This window comes from Danio rerio, chromosome 11 (assembly GCF_049306965.1).
Source record: "Danio rerio strain Tuebingen ecotype United States chromosome 11, GRCz12tu, whole genome shotgun sequence".
In the NCBI taxonomy this organism is placed as follows: Eukaryota; Metazoa; Chordata; class Actinopteri; order Cypriniformes; family Danionidae; genus Danio; species Danio rerio.
In genome coordinates, this window is record NC_133186.1 from 20,960,949 (window position 1) to 20,976,023 (window position 15,075).

The following is a 15,075-nucleotide window of genomic DNA, read 5'->3' on the forward strand; positions in this document are numbered from 1 at the left end:
ATAGCCTCCCCCCTAAAATATAACACTATATATGGAAAGCATCAAATTGAACCGAATCGATGGCATGATAATCGTAACCGAACCGAACCGTGAGACCAGTATAGGTTAACACTTCTAATATATATATATATATATATATATATATATATATATATATATATATATATATATATATATATATATATATATATATATATATATATATATATTAGGGATGTAACGGTATTGTAAATACCGTCATACCGCAATATTAATTTTTTTCGATATTACCGAAGTCGCATGACTCGGTAAAACTATAGGTCTTCTGAGAAAATTTGCTCAGGCGAATGAAGCGAACGGGAGGTAACGAAAACTACAATTGCCATCAGCCCATGCTTGACCATCATCCCTTGCGGTCTGTTGTTGCTACAGATCCAGTAATGCGGAAATGGAGTGTGCTGCTAGAAGCGGGGATGAAAAGAGCTGGAAAACTCTAAAGCAGGTCGCACACCAGAAGCGCCGCTCGGCGCCGCGACACGGCGCGTACATGACAGATTAAAGTATCGCACACCAGACGCGCACATTCGAATGATATTTAACATGAAACTAATCAGATGGCGCTCTGTGGCGCGGCTGAAAAATGAACTGCGTCCTGAGCCGTCGCCGGGCGCCGCCGACAGCCGCCGACTTGCGGCGCCGGTGTGTGTATCCAGATAGAAACCTATGATTAGAATTCTAAAATACGTGGCGCTGCGCGGCGCGCCGCCGAGCGTCGCTTCTGGTGTGCGACCTGCTTTACACGCACAGTTCAGTCCTGCATTATCTCCGTGTAAGTTCAGACTTCGCAAGTTTGATCAAGGCTGCAGTCTCTTCTTCTCAGTTTGATATGGAAAAGCAGATTATACCGAGGACACGGGTAAATCTTCAAAGGGAACAGTGTACTTTATAACTTCATTCACATCACCCTGGCTTCGTTGTTTCACTTTCTCAACAATAAAATGTAAACATGATTTAAGGAACTGCCTATTTTCATTTTAATATTAGCAACTTAAAAGACAGCAGAAATGTTGAGGCGCCGTGCTGCATAAGATGAGCGTCATCTTCACTGTGTGGATATTTATAACAAAACGGAGCCGATAACAACTGCCTCCTTTCAATTTCAGTGAAAATACGAAACACAGCCTCTCTTTTGCTGAGTATCAGTTTTAAGAATCGATAATGGCCATTTTAAAAGTATAACATACAATAAGTTTTTACATTATAGGAAATAAAGGTGATCAGTCAATATACAGAATGTACGTGGTTACATTAATCATTAACTTATCTTTGCGCTCAGCCAAAACACGTTACCTGAGAACAAGTAATAGATTCCAATGACCAAAGTCAGGGAATATGTCGTTAGATAAAGACAACAAGATGAATGAAATATCACGTTTAATAAATATAGTGAGATTAGATCCAGCGGGAGACGCTTGATGAGAAGTCCGACTAGCAGAGCTCTCATCTGGGTAGATGGGCTGAGTGTGATTAAATGTTGAATGTGATGAGTTTTCAACAATACTAAATTGAAACTTTATTTTTTTACATGGTTTAATAATTTTTTGTTATTAAAATTGAAGTTCCTGTTTCAAAGCTTACAGATAGATGGTTAATTTGTATGTCATTGACACTTTTGGCACTTTTTATATATATATATATATATAATATTTTTAGAAAAAAGTTGCCTGGTCTTATGAGTCTGATGAGAGAATTTCTGCTGCTACATTCGGATGATAGGATCAGAATTTGATGTCAAGAACATGGAAGTATGGATCCATCCTGCCTTGTATCAACATTTCAGGCTGCTGCTGGTGGTGTAATTGTGTGGAAGATATTTTCTTGGCACACTTTGGGCCCATTAGTACCAATTGAGCATTGTTTCAATGCCACAACCAACCAGAGTATTGTTGCTGACCATGTTGTTGACCACAGTGTCCTCATCTTCCGATGGCTACTTTTAGCAGGAAAACGCACCATGTCATAATGTGCAAATCATTTCAGAATAGTTTCTTGAACATGACAATAAGTTCACTGTACTAAAATGCCTCCACAGCCACCAGATCTCAATCCAATAGGGCACCAACTGTGTGGTGTTATCATGTCAATATGGACCAAAAACTCTATGCCACTGAAGGATTAAGGCAGTTCTAAAGGCAAAAGGTGGTCCAACCCGTTATTAGTAAGGTGTACCTAATAAAGTAGCCGGTGAGTGTATACATAGTTTACTCTCTTCAATAAGGGCTACTCACAGGAAGGATTGTAAAGGTTGACAGAATGAAAAAGGAGAAACAGGGGTCACACTCACTGTGCATCAGCCACCTGGACATAAATGAAGTGTTCTGGCAGGGAGGTTTGTAGTAGAAGGCCAGCAGTCAGAAAGTCCTGCCCAGTCTCAGGATGTAGAGGATTTGACTGGCAAATTGAGAAAGAGAAAGAGAGACGCTGCTAAGTTGCAAATATATCTTTGCAACTCTACTTCCATTTTAGGTGAATGCAATACCTCACTTCCTTGATAAAACAGGAAGGCTTAAGTTTTTGTTTTTTTGTTTTCATGCACGCAAGGTTTAGGTCTCAGCTGGCTCATCATCAAGAGGGCCATCAGATTTTAGCTGTGCCACTGACTGGAGCCAAACAGCATTTAGTTCCCACTTCAGATTTTCTCATGATTATTTCAGGAGTGAAATCGGGTTAGACGCGTTACATCATCATTCAAAGATCCCAGATGCAGCAGGCTGGCACGGCGTGAATGTGTCTGATAGCTTCGCTGATGATTGGAAGAGAAGTTGCACGGTTTAAGCTTAAAAGCACTCTGTTTCCTGCCCCATCCAGGCCAATGGCTGGCGTCTCCAGGGAGAAGGAGTACTTTGAATGTTATTTTTAGGATCAGAGAGCTCATTTGCTTTTCCCAAGGTGAACAGCGAAGCCCATCTGATCCCGACGACGGCCCTTTACGTGTTAGGCTGTAACATGCTGTAAGACAAACACATGCAAGAAAAATACACGGAGTGATCATTGACATTCGAGAAGTGACAGAGGTGAAGAAAATTCTTTGAAGTCTTTGAAATGGAGCTTTTGGTTATGTTGAAAAAAAAAAACGAGAGTGATAATGATGACAATATTGACATTAATAATAATTATTTTCTTGATAATAATGTTGATGTGGGCCATAATAATGCTGATGTGTGGTTATAGGCAAGACTACTTTTCATGTCTGTCCCAATGCACTATTATTGTTTAACCCACTACTTCTTCACTTTCATTCATAAATTCCCTGTCATGGCCTCATGAGAAGGTAAAGTGTCTATTGAAAGTGGCCTTTAGAATCTCAGCAACAGGAATAGGTTTTCTGGATACTTCTCACCTACTTTTTTTTAAAATACTATGAATTCTGAAATACTCATATATTGTTCGTTTTACATAATGTATAGTAGGCTAATGTGATTTTGGAAGCCGCGTTCAAGGCACATGTAAAAGGCATGAATGGAGCAATTTACTTACAATTTACTACATATACAATAGTTCAAATTTGAAGTGGATCCAGATCAAACAATAGACTCTTTTATCAAGACTGACTATGTTCACATGGACATCAGTAATCCAATTATTTACCTTAATCTGAATAAGCAATAATATGATTAAGGTGTTTACACGAGTTACTTTGTGAATGTTCCTTTTATGATCCTGTCTTACATGTTACAGCACAAAGATCGATAAACGTTGTTGCATCATCATGCTATCCACGTTTCCTCTGGAGTTTCATGTAATTTCAGATGTTTCATTTTTAATATTTCGGCTTTTACTGTAGTTAGGCAGTTTCAGTTTCATTCAGAAACATTTCATTCATGCCCCCGGTGACAAACTGAGGTATTGGATGTGTTTATGAATTAAAGAATGTTGGAAGTTTTAATGAAATTGGATACCGCATGCCGAATGAGAGAAAAAAAAACCTTTGCATTTCGTGGGATGTGTGTCTGTAGTCCTTTATTGACTCAATAGATGTGGAGAATAGTGTCATACAGCTTTGTGTGTATAGAATATACTGCCGAAAAACATGGTGAAAAATCCTCTGTTTACATGGTAAACTCTTAATCAGAGTTTTGTCTTAATCATATCAAAATTTGATTACTGGTGGCCATGTAAAGGAACTCAGTGTTATAATGTCTTTAATGGTCATCAGCATCTTAAATACTTGAAAGTTTTTAATATTTTAATAAAAAAAGCATATTAACATTTATATTTATTTATGTATGTTTTCTATCATCTTTGCATCAAATGATAAAATAGGAATTACCGCTTATGCAGATGTTTGAAATGCAGTGTATAGTGTATAGGCAGAACAGCAAATTTGATGCTTTCTCTTCTGTCTGTCATTATCACATAGTTTTTTTTTCTATTTTCTGAAAGTCTTGAAAACATCATTGCCAATTTTTATATTATTTTAGCAAATAGGATTGTATATATAAAAAAATTGTTGTACACTCCCATTCACTGTGCTCTAAGTTTATCCACTAAGACTTCTGCTACTGAGAAACTCGAAAATCTGAAAAGGGTTCATAGTTTTAGGACAATTTTGAAATTGTTTTGATTCACTTTAAATGTTGACTGTATAATTTAAATGAACCCTCATTCCAGTAAGAATCTTCAAGAGGATAAAACCAAGAATTTAGTAAATAATCTTCAAATAGACAATAGACAAATGGAAATTCTATTTGTAATGAATCATGATTTATTTTGGTAAGAGTTTGGAAAATAAGAAATTTTTTCGGACATCAAACATGATAGGCAGGTCGAACATGACTGACAAGGATTCATGTGGGATGAACGCTTACGCCAGGCTAAATTTCTTCACAAAGCAACAGTCTGGGCAAACAGACAAAACTGGTTGTGCAACAAATTGAGGAACGAATATTTATCTTTTTAAACAGCAAGTTTCACAAAAAAAAAAACCAAAAATCTTTCATGATTTTCAGCTCACACCTTGAATCTGGATATGTTTTCAATTAATGTCATTAACCAGTTTTAGATGCTGATAATAGCCTTGTATAAAGTCCAGGTGCGATTATTCATGGAGTATGTTTAAATTTATTTACTTGGAGGGCCTTTGAAGATTTATATGGGGAGAGACATTTAATCAAGAGTTTCCAGAAATCGGCTTAGGTTCGTAAATATGATTTCTTTCGTGACGGGCTTTAGGACCTGGTGACGTGCGCAGTGAGGATTGCCTTCAGGAGTCCGAAGGGAAATAATGCGCATGCGCTCCAGTGACATTCGCTCCATCCCGAGTCGCGAGCAGGCAGAACAGGATGAAATGTATCAAAACAGACGTCAAACGCTGTACCTGTTTAAAGGAGCCGTGAACCAGGAGGAAACGCTCGCTAACACTGCCTGTGTGCCAAAGAAAACTGCTGGAATGGTACTTTAAGTGTTTAAGAAACCGCTAAACTATTTTGAAAACAACTTCAGACTTGAAGAAGTGTATTTAAAGAGGTTTATGAAATGAAAAGGCAAGCAGATGCGCGCAACCGAGAATATTAAAGCGCGAGGATGAGGAAAACAATACGGGCTAATTAAGGAAGCGGTCGGAGTGGGAATTTCATTTAGTGAAGAGCCGGACAATGGCTTGATTTTGTTTTTGTTGAGCTTTTTCTTGGATCTTTTGGGGCTGCGAAGACGCTGCATTCATGACTGAGCGGACGGAGAAGAAAGTTTACCGCGTGGGATATTTCATTTTATGAAAGTGTTTCGTTTTGTCGTCTGTCAGCGGAGCCACCTGTTTCTGTGCGGATTTTATTGATTCATCATGTCCAAAGTGGTACAGAAGAAGAATCACTGGACCACCAAAGTTAACGAGTGCTCGGTCTCCAAGGACGCCCGTGGCGAGCTGAACGTGCAGCTGCTCGGTGGCGCGGAGAACGGAGAGTTCGCCTATATCGGACACGTTAACGAGACCGCCGTACAGTATAGAAATGGGAAAGTGTCCGAGGGGGAATTACTGCTGGAAGTGGAGACGCTTTCTGTCTCTGGATTGCCGCTGTATGATGTGCTGACAGTGATCAAGAACTGCAAAGGACCTATAAGGTTAAAAACTGTGAGGCAAGGTAAGCAGAGCGATTCCCCTTCACTTTTGTTTGGTTTGTGTGATGCATTTCATGTAAACAAGCCATTGAGGAACTGTTTCCTAAAATTAGCCGGGTATTATTTATTTATTTATTTATTTATTTATTTATTTATTTATTTATTTATTTTCACATGTTCACTAAATATAGGCTTGGCGACTTGGTTTGTTGGCTAATAGGCCTGTATTTATAAAAATATTTATTCATGTTTGCATGTGACTGCATAGGGCTAGTGGTTGTTAAGAAGCATGCTTTTATTTTAAAATTTCTTAATTTGTGTTATTTCATAATGTGTTTTCCTTTACTTTTATTACTTTTACTTTTATAACTACATTTTTATTTAGTTTATCTTTTAATTCTGTATTTTTATTTGTTATGTTAGTGGGGGTGATAGGAGGTGTAGTTGTTATTATTTTTCATGTCCAATAACATAATATGATATGAATAGATAAACAATTATTTGTGATAAATATTTTAGTTCTTTTGATCAATACAGTAAGAAAAGTATGTATATTTTATTTATTGTTTTATTTCTAATTTGCAAACTGTACATAATCATTACCACACCAACATAATATATGCTAAAATTATTATTTGTGTCTGTATAAATAATAATTTTTTTTCTATTGTTTATTTATTGCAACAAATACAGTAAGCTGAGTTATTACTACAGTAAGTGATTTATTATAATAAATATCTGATTTTCTCATTTTACCTAATTATAAATATTTTATTTTTTATTCACTATAGATTATTTATTTATTTGTTTATTCATTTGTTGAAACATGGTGGACTTGCAGTAGTTTCTGCATTTTTTTCATTTGTTTTTAAAATGTGGCATTACTTATGCATTTTTTCATACATTTGCAGCCTTGTTTTGCACTTCTTGTAAAGCATTTCGCACTTGATAATGAATGAATCTCTATTCAAGGGCATTGGATAACATTTCACCCCAGGTTACATTTAGCTGAACTGAAAAAAAAAAACTTTTGACAGAAGGTCAGATAATGTTGAACACTCTTTTGTACAGTCTTTGATACATTTTAAAGTACAATTTCCTAAATAAATTCACACGTAAAGCCGTTCTTCACATTTCTACACCCATTGGTGATGTATTCCGCTTTAATCCTTTATGAGAAGTTGACGAGTGAGCATAATTTGCAGGTAAAGGCACTACAGACCGTCCTTTGTGCTAAAGCAGTGGTGACTCCCCACAGGGCTCTGCCTCATCACATGGTTTGAGTTATGCTGCTTTCCCTCTCTCTATGCTTCTGCCTATTTCACCAAATGACTTCAGACAATATCAGGAAACCAGCCAATCAACTCGGACTGCATTCCCAGAGCACCACCGGGCCCAGATCCAGCTTTCTCCCTCACACACACACACATACTCCTCATATACATTCTGGTGTTGAGTTTCGCTGTTTATAATCTATCATGCTGTCTGGGAGTTTTCTGTTGTAACCAGCCTTAATTATGAAAATGTTTTTTTGGCAACACATGCCATCTGTGTTTCTGTGAGTTTGCGAAACAACAACGAAAAAACGTCTTTTATTTTTCACATCAGCACACAGATGATCTCAAACTCCCAGTGCTTTGGACTACAGTATGAATTATTGATATGAAATGCATTAAGCTCTGCTTGAAGTGGATTACGTGTGGTTCAAGAGTTTGTACGCTTTTGTTCATACAACAAGCACCTGTGGGTCTTCAAGGCAGTTGTATGGAGCTGTTTATTTGTGCAGACTGTTATTATTGTATAGTGTTTCTAATCACGAGCATGGCTTGTTCATAACCTTAGGCACAGTTAATGCAGCGCACAACAGATTCACTCATTAATCCTCATTGATTTTTACATTAAGATACACTCAGTCCTGTGGTGACCTCACTAACAGTCTGTGCCCTGGCAGCTCTCTCTCTGGAGGTAATATGTAATAAGAATACCTTTCAACGCTGTTGTATTGATTGATGGAATAAGCCTCTTATTCTTCAGCTGAGAAAACAGTTTTATTGGTAATGTCAGCAGAGTTGGACCACTTAGAGATGAAAGTTACAAGAGATGGCAGTTTTAGAAGTCTTAAAGTAAGGAAAATGTAAAAAGATTCATGGTCTGGGAAGTAATGCTCATTTTGCTAGTCTTGCCTGTTCATTTTTTTTCTGCAAAATATATTAAAATGCAATTACCCAACACCATAAAACTTGATAATTAAAAATTAATTTGAATTCAGAATAAATTAACAGAAAATGTAAAACTAATCAATCAAGTTAAACATATTAAAAAGTACAGAGAGTGTCACGGTGGCGGTGGGTAGCATGATTGCCTCACAGCAAGAAGGTCGCTGGTTCGAGCCCCGGCTAGGTCAGTTGGCGTTTCAGTGTCGAGTTTGCATGTTCTCTCCGTGTTGGCGTGGGTTTCCTCTGGGTGCTCCGGTTTCTCCTACAGTTTAAACACATGCAGTATAGGTAAATTGAGCAAGCTAAATTGGCCGTTGTGTATGTGTGTGAATGCAAGAGTGTATGGGTGTTTCCCAGTGTTGGGTTGCGGCTGCAAGGGCATCTACTGTGTAAAAAATATGTTGGATAAGTTGGCAGTTCATTCCGCTGTGGTGACCCCTAATTAATAAAAGGACTAAGCCGGAAAGAAAATGAATAATTAAATGAAAACAGGATCGCATTAAATATTGAAATATTGTGGAAAATATCAAACTTTAGACAATACCACTATATTATTATTCAAGGTGCAAGATTATTAGAAAAACTTTCTAGTGGTTGCACCACATGCCGTTTTGAAGTGTCATTATTTTTAGATAATGTCTGTCCAGACTGGCTGATGACTTGATATCATGATGCATCTCACAGTGGGACAATTTATCCCGTATCAGATTTCTCCCATGTCTGCGGTGATTGTAAACAAATGCTGATCTGAGATCAGTTTGCCACTCTGAGCCTCTTTCTAAAGGGGTGGAATGACACACTGCTCTACATCCCTCTGTCTGGGAGCTTGTGTGTGGGATTTGACATCGGGCTGGATTAGGCTATGCCTGCAGTGAAAATGCATGTGTGTGTGTATTTAGCATGTTTACAGCCTCGGTTTAAACAGGGATCATGCTAATCTACCCTGACCCCTTGGAAAAGGCACTGTGAAATGGCATAAAGCCAGTGGTCAGGGGTCACTATGAAGGTATTTAGTGTCTGGATCACATCAGGTCATAGTGGCTTACATAAACAGTCCTGCTGCAAGTCACATTGTATATCAACCACAATTCCATTTCATACATGCATACATTCTGTAGGTCTTTATATAGCTGGCTGATAGATTTACCGCAGTGTAAATGAGCTGAAGGGAGGGGTGGAGGTCTCGGTGGGCAGATTTCATGTGGAAGTGTTTATTTCCTTTTCCTGAGTTCAGTTTTAAACATCTGTGTTCTTCAGGAGAAAGAGAGGAACACACTCTGCTTCCTATCAGCTCGGTGAGCCAGAACAACTTAAAACAATGAGGAAAGCTACCCATTCTTTCAGTGCTTCAAGAAAGGAGGGAACGTTAAAGGAGTGAATGAATTACCAAATGATCTCACCTGGAAATTTGTGCACCCATCTGCGGTTATGCAACATTTGTTTACTATTTAGGTGTAACTTATGAAGGTGTAGTGAATAAGTGTTTCGGCTAGGCCCTATTTGTACCTGCTATTAATATTTATATTTTTAAAATCGTTCTGAATATAAGTAGACAACACTAAGGCTGTTTTTACGCATCAACAATGTAGCCAAAATGGAATATATATATATTTTTTACATTTTAAAGAATGTTTTACATTTATACGACAATGTTTTCAAAATCATTCACGATACACATCCTCGAAAATTAGCAAAAAGTCTGTATTTCATATGCCAGGCAAATATTTGGTGCTATGACCTCGTTAATAAGCAGTACCCGAAGTGAAGTGACGATGTGCTGTCGACGGCTTGGGGCTAGTGTGCATGTAGAATTTGCTGTGTATATGATACTTCTCCTCGTTTGATTGTAACGTGAAGTAAGAACACTGTTGCCATTGTTGTGTGTTTGTTGCCTTCTATCTACACCACCCTAACCATGTTCTATGCACATGTAGGATATTTAGACTCTTGTGTTTTTGTGTTAACACAGACACAACAATGGCTGCATTTTCAGAAACATCAATTTTGTAATGCAATTTCTGTCCCCAAAAAACATTGTTGTCGAACAAGAGAAAACACTAAAAAGTTTCCAGTGTTTGGCTGAAAATGTTGCCATACATTCCCTAATAGAGGTGTAAAGTTGGTGTAAAATGTTTTGAAACTTTCATTTTCAGATGTAGTCAAATTCAGATGATTGAATTGCTTTTGTAATGTAAGTGCTCATATTTCCATCCATATTTTAAAACGTTGCATTTCAGGTTTTAGAATGAATTGTGCTTAATTCATTATGTATAATAAAAATGTTGAAAGTCAAGCAACTTTGTGATAGCAGAAATATTATGTTGGACAACAGGGGACTCTTCAGTCTATAAAAAAAAAAAATAGAACTACTCTTCCAATTTGGAACCATGCTTCTAAAGACTTTTCCTTATACTGTAGGCCTAGAGCACACATACAGTCAGTTAAGTTCATTGACCTGGATGCCATTATTGCTGATATAGCTAAATGTTAAAAATACTAACCAAAAGTAGAACTTAATACCTTTTAATGGTAGCGAACATGACACGGAAAGCATTTGAGTAAAAATTCCTATAGTGCTTGGTCTTATGTGCATTCAAACATTGACATTTTTGTTCATACAGTATAAGTGCTAAGTAAGGGGAATTGGTTACACTTGTGTTTGTACAGTATGACCGTTGCTTTTCACTTTTTTCTCAAGCTGTATGTATCCAAAGGGAGAGCTTCTGTTCAGCTGAGCTAATGGGGTCTTGTGACTTATTGCTGCTGCTTTGACACTATTGAACTGTGAACGATGCTATAAAAATGTCTTATTCACAGATCAAATCTGATTTTACTGTCAGTATCAGAGCATTTCATTCAAGAAGACATATGCGTGTTGGCTGTTTATCAGAGATCTGCCTCTCAGCTATCACATTCACAAAACTGTGACGCTTTCTTGCCTTGTGCTTGAGATTCTGACCCACATTGTGCAATGCATGACATGAAACAAATTGATTAAGTTAGCTGACTTTTCAGTTACCTATGAACGTTTTCACCCCAGAGTAAAAAAAAGTTTCAAATATGTCTTGTGCTAACAATAGTGACTTCCCTTCCTCAACTGCAACTTTACACAATTGTTACTTTAAATTCCTGTAACTATAATCTACATCGCACAACTGCGAGGCATCGTTTTGACTTTATCACACAACTGTGTCCTTACATTGTAATGTGTATAGCGCATTTATCATGTATAACCATTAATGGTGTCACGATCCTCCAAATCCTCGATTCGATTACATTTTCAATTCTAAAGTCACGATTCGATTTGATTTTTGATTATGAATAATTAATTAATTAATAACGAATTAATTATTTGTAGCCTACCGTTTAAACTACCTGACTTGCATGGTCTTTGTTTTACCCATAAACAAATCATACAGTAAATGAATAAAGGTAAGTTACACACATAATTACCACCTGTTAATCACTTTTTTCTGCGGGACTCGTGAATAGGCAGTGATCTGTGTCGTTATAATGGCGTCTGTAAAAAAGGTGCACAATCAACAGGAACCAGCCAACAGTATCTGAGGTGTTCCCTAAAATGACTAAGTACTTGTGTGAAAGTAAAAGATGGAATCCGTCTACTGAAATTTTTACAGTTGCAACTTTTCTCAAATTATTTTGACTTTACTTTGCAACTTTTTAAATTGTGATTCTGACATATAGGCATGGGACTGGTTTCAAGGTTAAGCTCGGTTTTTGAAAAGTCAAGGTATTGAAACCTTAACATTTTTCTGTTATACCATTCCTAAGGTGTATATATCAGTTTTTTATCTTTTTAAACATGTTTTATGACTATTGTATTTCATTTTTTTAGGGCAACAGTATCTCTTGCAAAAAAAGGACCCTCCACAGTAAAAGCTGCTGGTCAGCACACTACTATTCAGTAAACATCTGAAAAACAAATTGCTTATAAATCAACATGCAAACATGCTATGAACCTGAACAGATATTCAAAAATGCCTGTTACAGTTGTTTTTCAGACTAATAAAGGTAGCTGAAGTCAGTAATTTATTTTAATTTCCAAAATGTTTTTTTTAAACAAAATATATATTGTGTTCAATAGGAATTAATTGAATTTTTTAACCAGACATTTAAAAAGAACATTTTAGAGTAGTAATCAAAATAACCATGATATGAAACCATGATATCTAACGTTTTCATACCATCAGAATGCTACTTTGGCCCATGCTTAGTGACATAATTGTTCAAAACTTGACTGTAGACCTGTCTCAAACTGAATATGGCTTTCTGTTTTATAATTGTTTTTTTGTAGACATAATATTTAATATTAACACATTTATTTATTACAATATGATATGACAATATTAACAATATTGACAATATTAACACATTACAATTATTACAATATGAACATATTGGGACTGTATATATATATATATATATATATATATATATATATATATATATATATATATATATATATATATATATATATATATATATATATAATACTATTGCTTAGAATAATCCATTTTGTTTAATATTTTTGTCAATTTATTTTTAATTATTTAATTATACCCAGTTTTTTTATTTATTTAATTTTGTTGTGATATTTTTTATCCTCACAATCTTCTCATTGGCTTTGTACCTCACAATTACAGATTTATTTGTCTTTTATTAAATTTCCTTTTAAAGCAGGACTGTTAGTTTTATCTTTCACTCGAAGGAAATGGGTTTTCACCAGATTCTTTCCTGTGGCAGTGTTGGAGGTTACACCGATTAACTCCATTCATGCTTAGGTTACCAAAGAGATGAGCAAACATTCAGCTGATTGTCAGGTACCCAGGGCTGGTGTGTGTTCAGTCATGTGTCAACAGCTTACCTGTCTCTATAGAGGATTCTGAAGAAGGCTTGGGGTGGCACTTAGATAAAGCCCTTCCGTCTTTGTTTTGACTGCCGCATTTCTCAAAGATATCATGTTCAGTACTCAAACATACATACTGAGGCAAAACAGCTCAAAACCTGTGAAATCTGATAGCTCTTTTTCACTCTTTCTTAAGTTATCTGCTCTCTCTTTTGTTCCAGTTTAATCTGAGCTTAAGTAGTGCTAACCTGTTTATTCTTACAAGATCATTGCATTCTTTATTGCCTTCAGTCAGAGATGCTGCCCTACATGTTTCAAAGCATCAGAGCCAAAGCATCCAAGTCATTTAGTGCTTATGAGAGATTTTTTTAATGCTTCTGGACCAGTTTTCCATTAGGAAAGCACTTAATAAGAATAGCTTGTCTCTTTTTGGCCAGTGAAGATCAACCAGTCGCACAAGAAATGAAACAAAGTGAAAGATGAATGTGATTTGGGAATCAGCAGATGCTTTGAAAGGTAAACAAGTCTATTGTGAGTCATGGCTGTTAGAACATTGAGCTTTTGCTGGATGACTGAATGATGCAAATCTGTGAATCAGTTTCAAAAACTCTGCATGGGTTTCATCAGTTTGTGCGTGGCAGATTAATAGCTAAACATTTTCAGAACATAAAAACATTCATACAATTAACTATATGCCACATTTAATTCACGCTAGAAACATCTTAAAGACACAAGAGCATATTGTTCATTCTTGTTAGAAACATGTTAACTACAGGTTAATTCTTGCTATATTCGTTCTATGTAGCCTATAACTTGCTAATTTATGTTAGCTATGTTTAAACTCTTGCCAGATCCACAGTAACATGCTAGAATCATGTTAGCAACTTGCCAGCTTTGATAGAAACATGCTAGCTATATGCTGACCATACTGCAAAAGTTAATCCATTCTAACTGTATGAATGGATTATATGAAATATGAATGGAATATGAGCTATAAACATGTTAAGTCATGCTAGAATTCATGCAGTTTCAATCCAGCATAAAAGTGTGTTAGCACCTTACTTGTATAATATAATTTGAATGATTTTTTTCTCTAATTCTGAGGAAAGAAAATGTCTTTGCTACAACATCTTGATTCTCAACCTAGACTACAGACTTTGACATTGATGAAAGGTGGAAAAAACCTGGAGAACATCCTCTTTAGATAATATTATTATAACTGTGACATCTGTAGCAAAAGGCTATAGTTAGCACAGAGAGACATGTTTTGAAAGTTTCTCCTGCAGGGTGAAACGTTGCAGAAACATACTTGCGCACATCAGATGTTCTGATCATCCATGCATAGCCTCAGCATTGCCGTCGTTGCCCTCTTTTCTGGATGATTTTCAGGACAGTCTCCCACACAAGCGCTAAACTGAACTTAACCTCGGGATAATCCTGGCCTTTCTGCAAATCACCAATTAATGTAGTTTGGCTGAAATATGAAGAATGTTTTAGTAAACTATTACATATTAATTCTTCATCCACCACTATTGCTGCAAAAAATGCTATTGTATTGATATTTATTCGAACAAATATTCCCGCAGTGTGTATTTCATATTATTAAGCCATATTGGCTTCTGAATCTGTGTTAGTTTTGTTTCTCTGGACTATAAATGTTGGGAAATAAATGCAGACTGGACCTCTTCGAACTTTAATTGAATAACCCTGTTATATTCTGCTGGATTATGCTTTATCATCCCAGAGTCTCCGGAGATGTTGCTGTGTGTCCAGCATGATGCGTTTTTTTTCCAGCACTGCTCTGTTTAGCCGAAGCCCAAGGGTCTGAATACACAGATCTCATTAAGGAAGAGGCCTTTTCTTTCTCTGGCTCTTCTCGTTCGGCCTTATTACTATTAG

The 15,075-nt window shown here is 36.5% G+C and overlaps 1 protein-coding gene across 30 annotated transcripts in view; it reads left to right on the plus strand.

Moving 5' to 3' along the window:
* The first annotated feature begins 5,288 nt into the window (after window positions 1–5,288).
* The window catches only part of magi1b (membrane associated guanylate kinase, WW and PDZ domain containing 1b), a 216,944-nt gene continuing 207,157 nt past the window's right edge, over window positions 5,289–15,075 (plus strand). For 29 of the 30 annotated variants that reach the window (XR_012386769.1, XM_009305956.5, XM_005155829.6 and 26 more), the window contains exon 1: window positions 5,289–6,116. Coding sequence is in view for 29 of the 30 variants with exons in the window: in XM_009305956.5 (XP_009304231.1) it covers window positions 5,819–6,116 (298 nt within the window). In the remaining variant the exon portion in view is untranslated. 30 annotated transcript variants of the gene reach the window in all.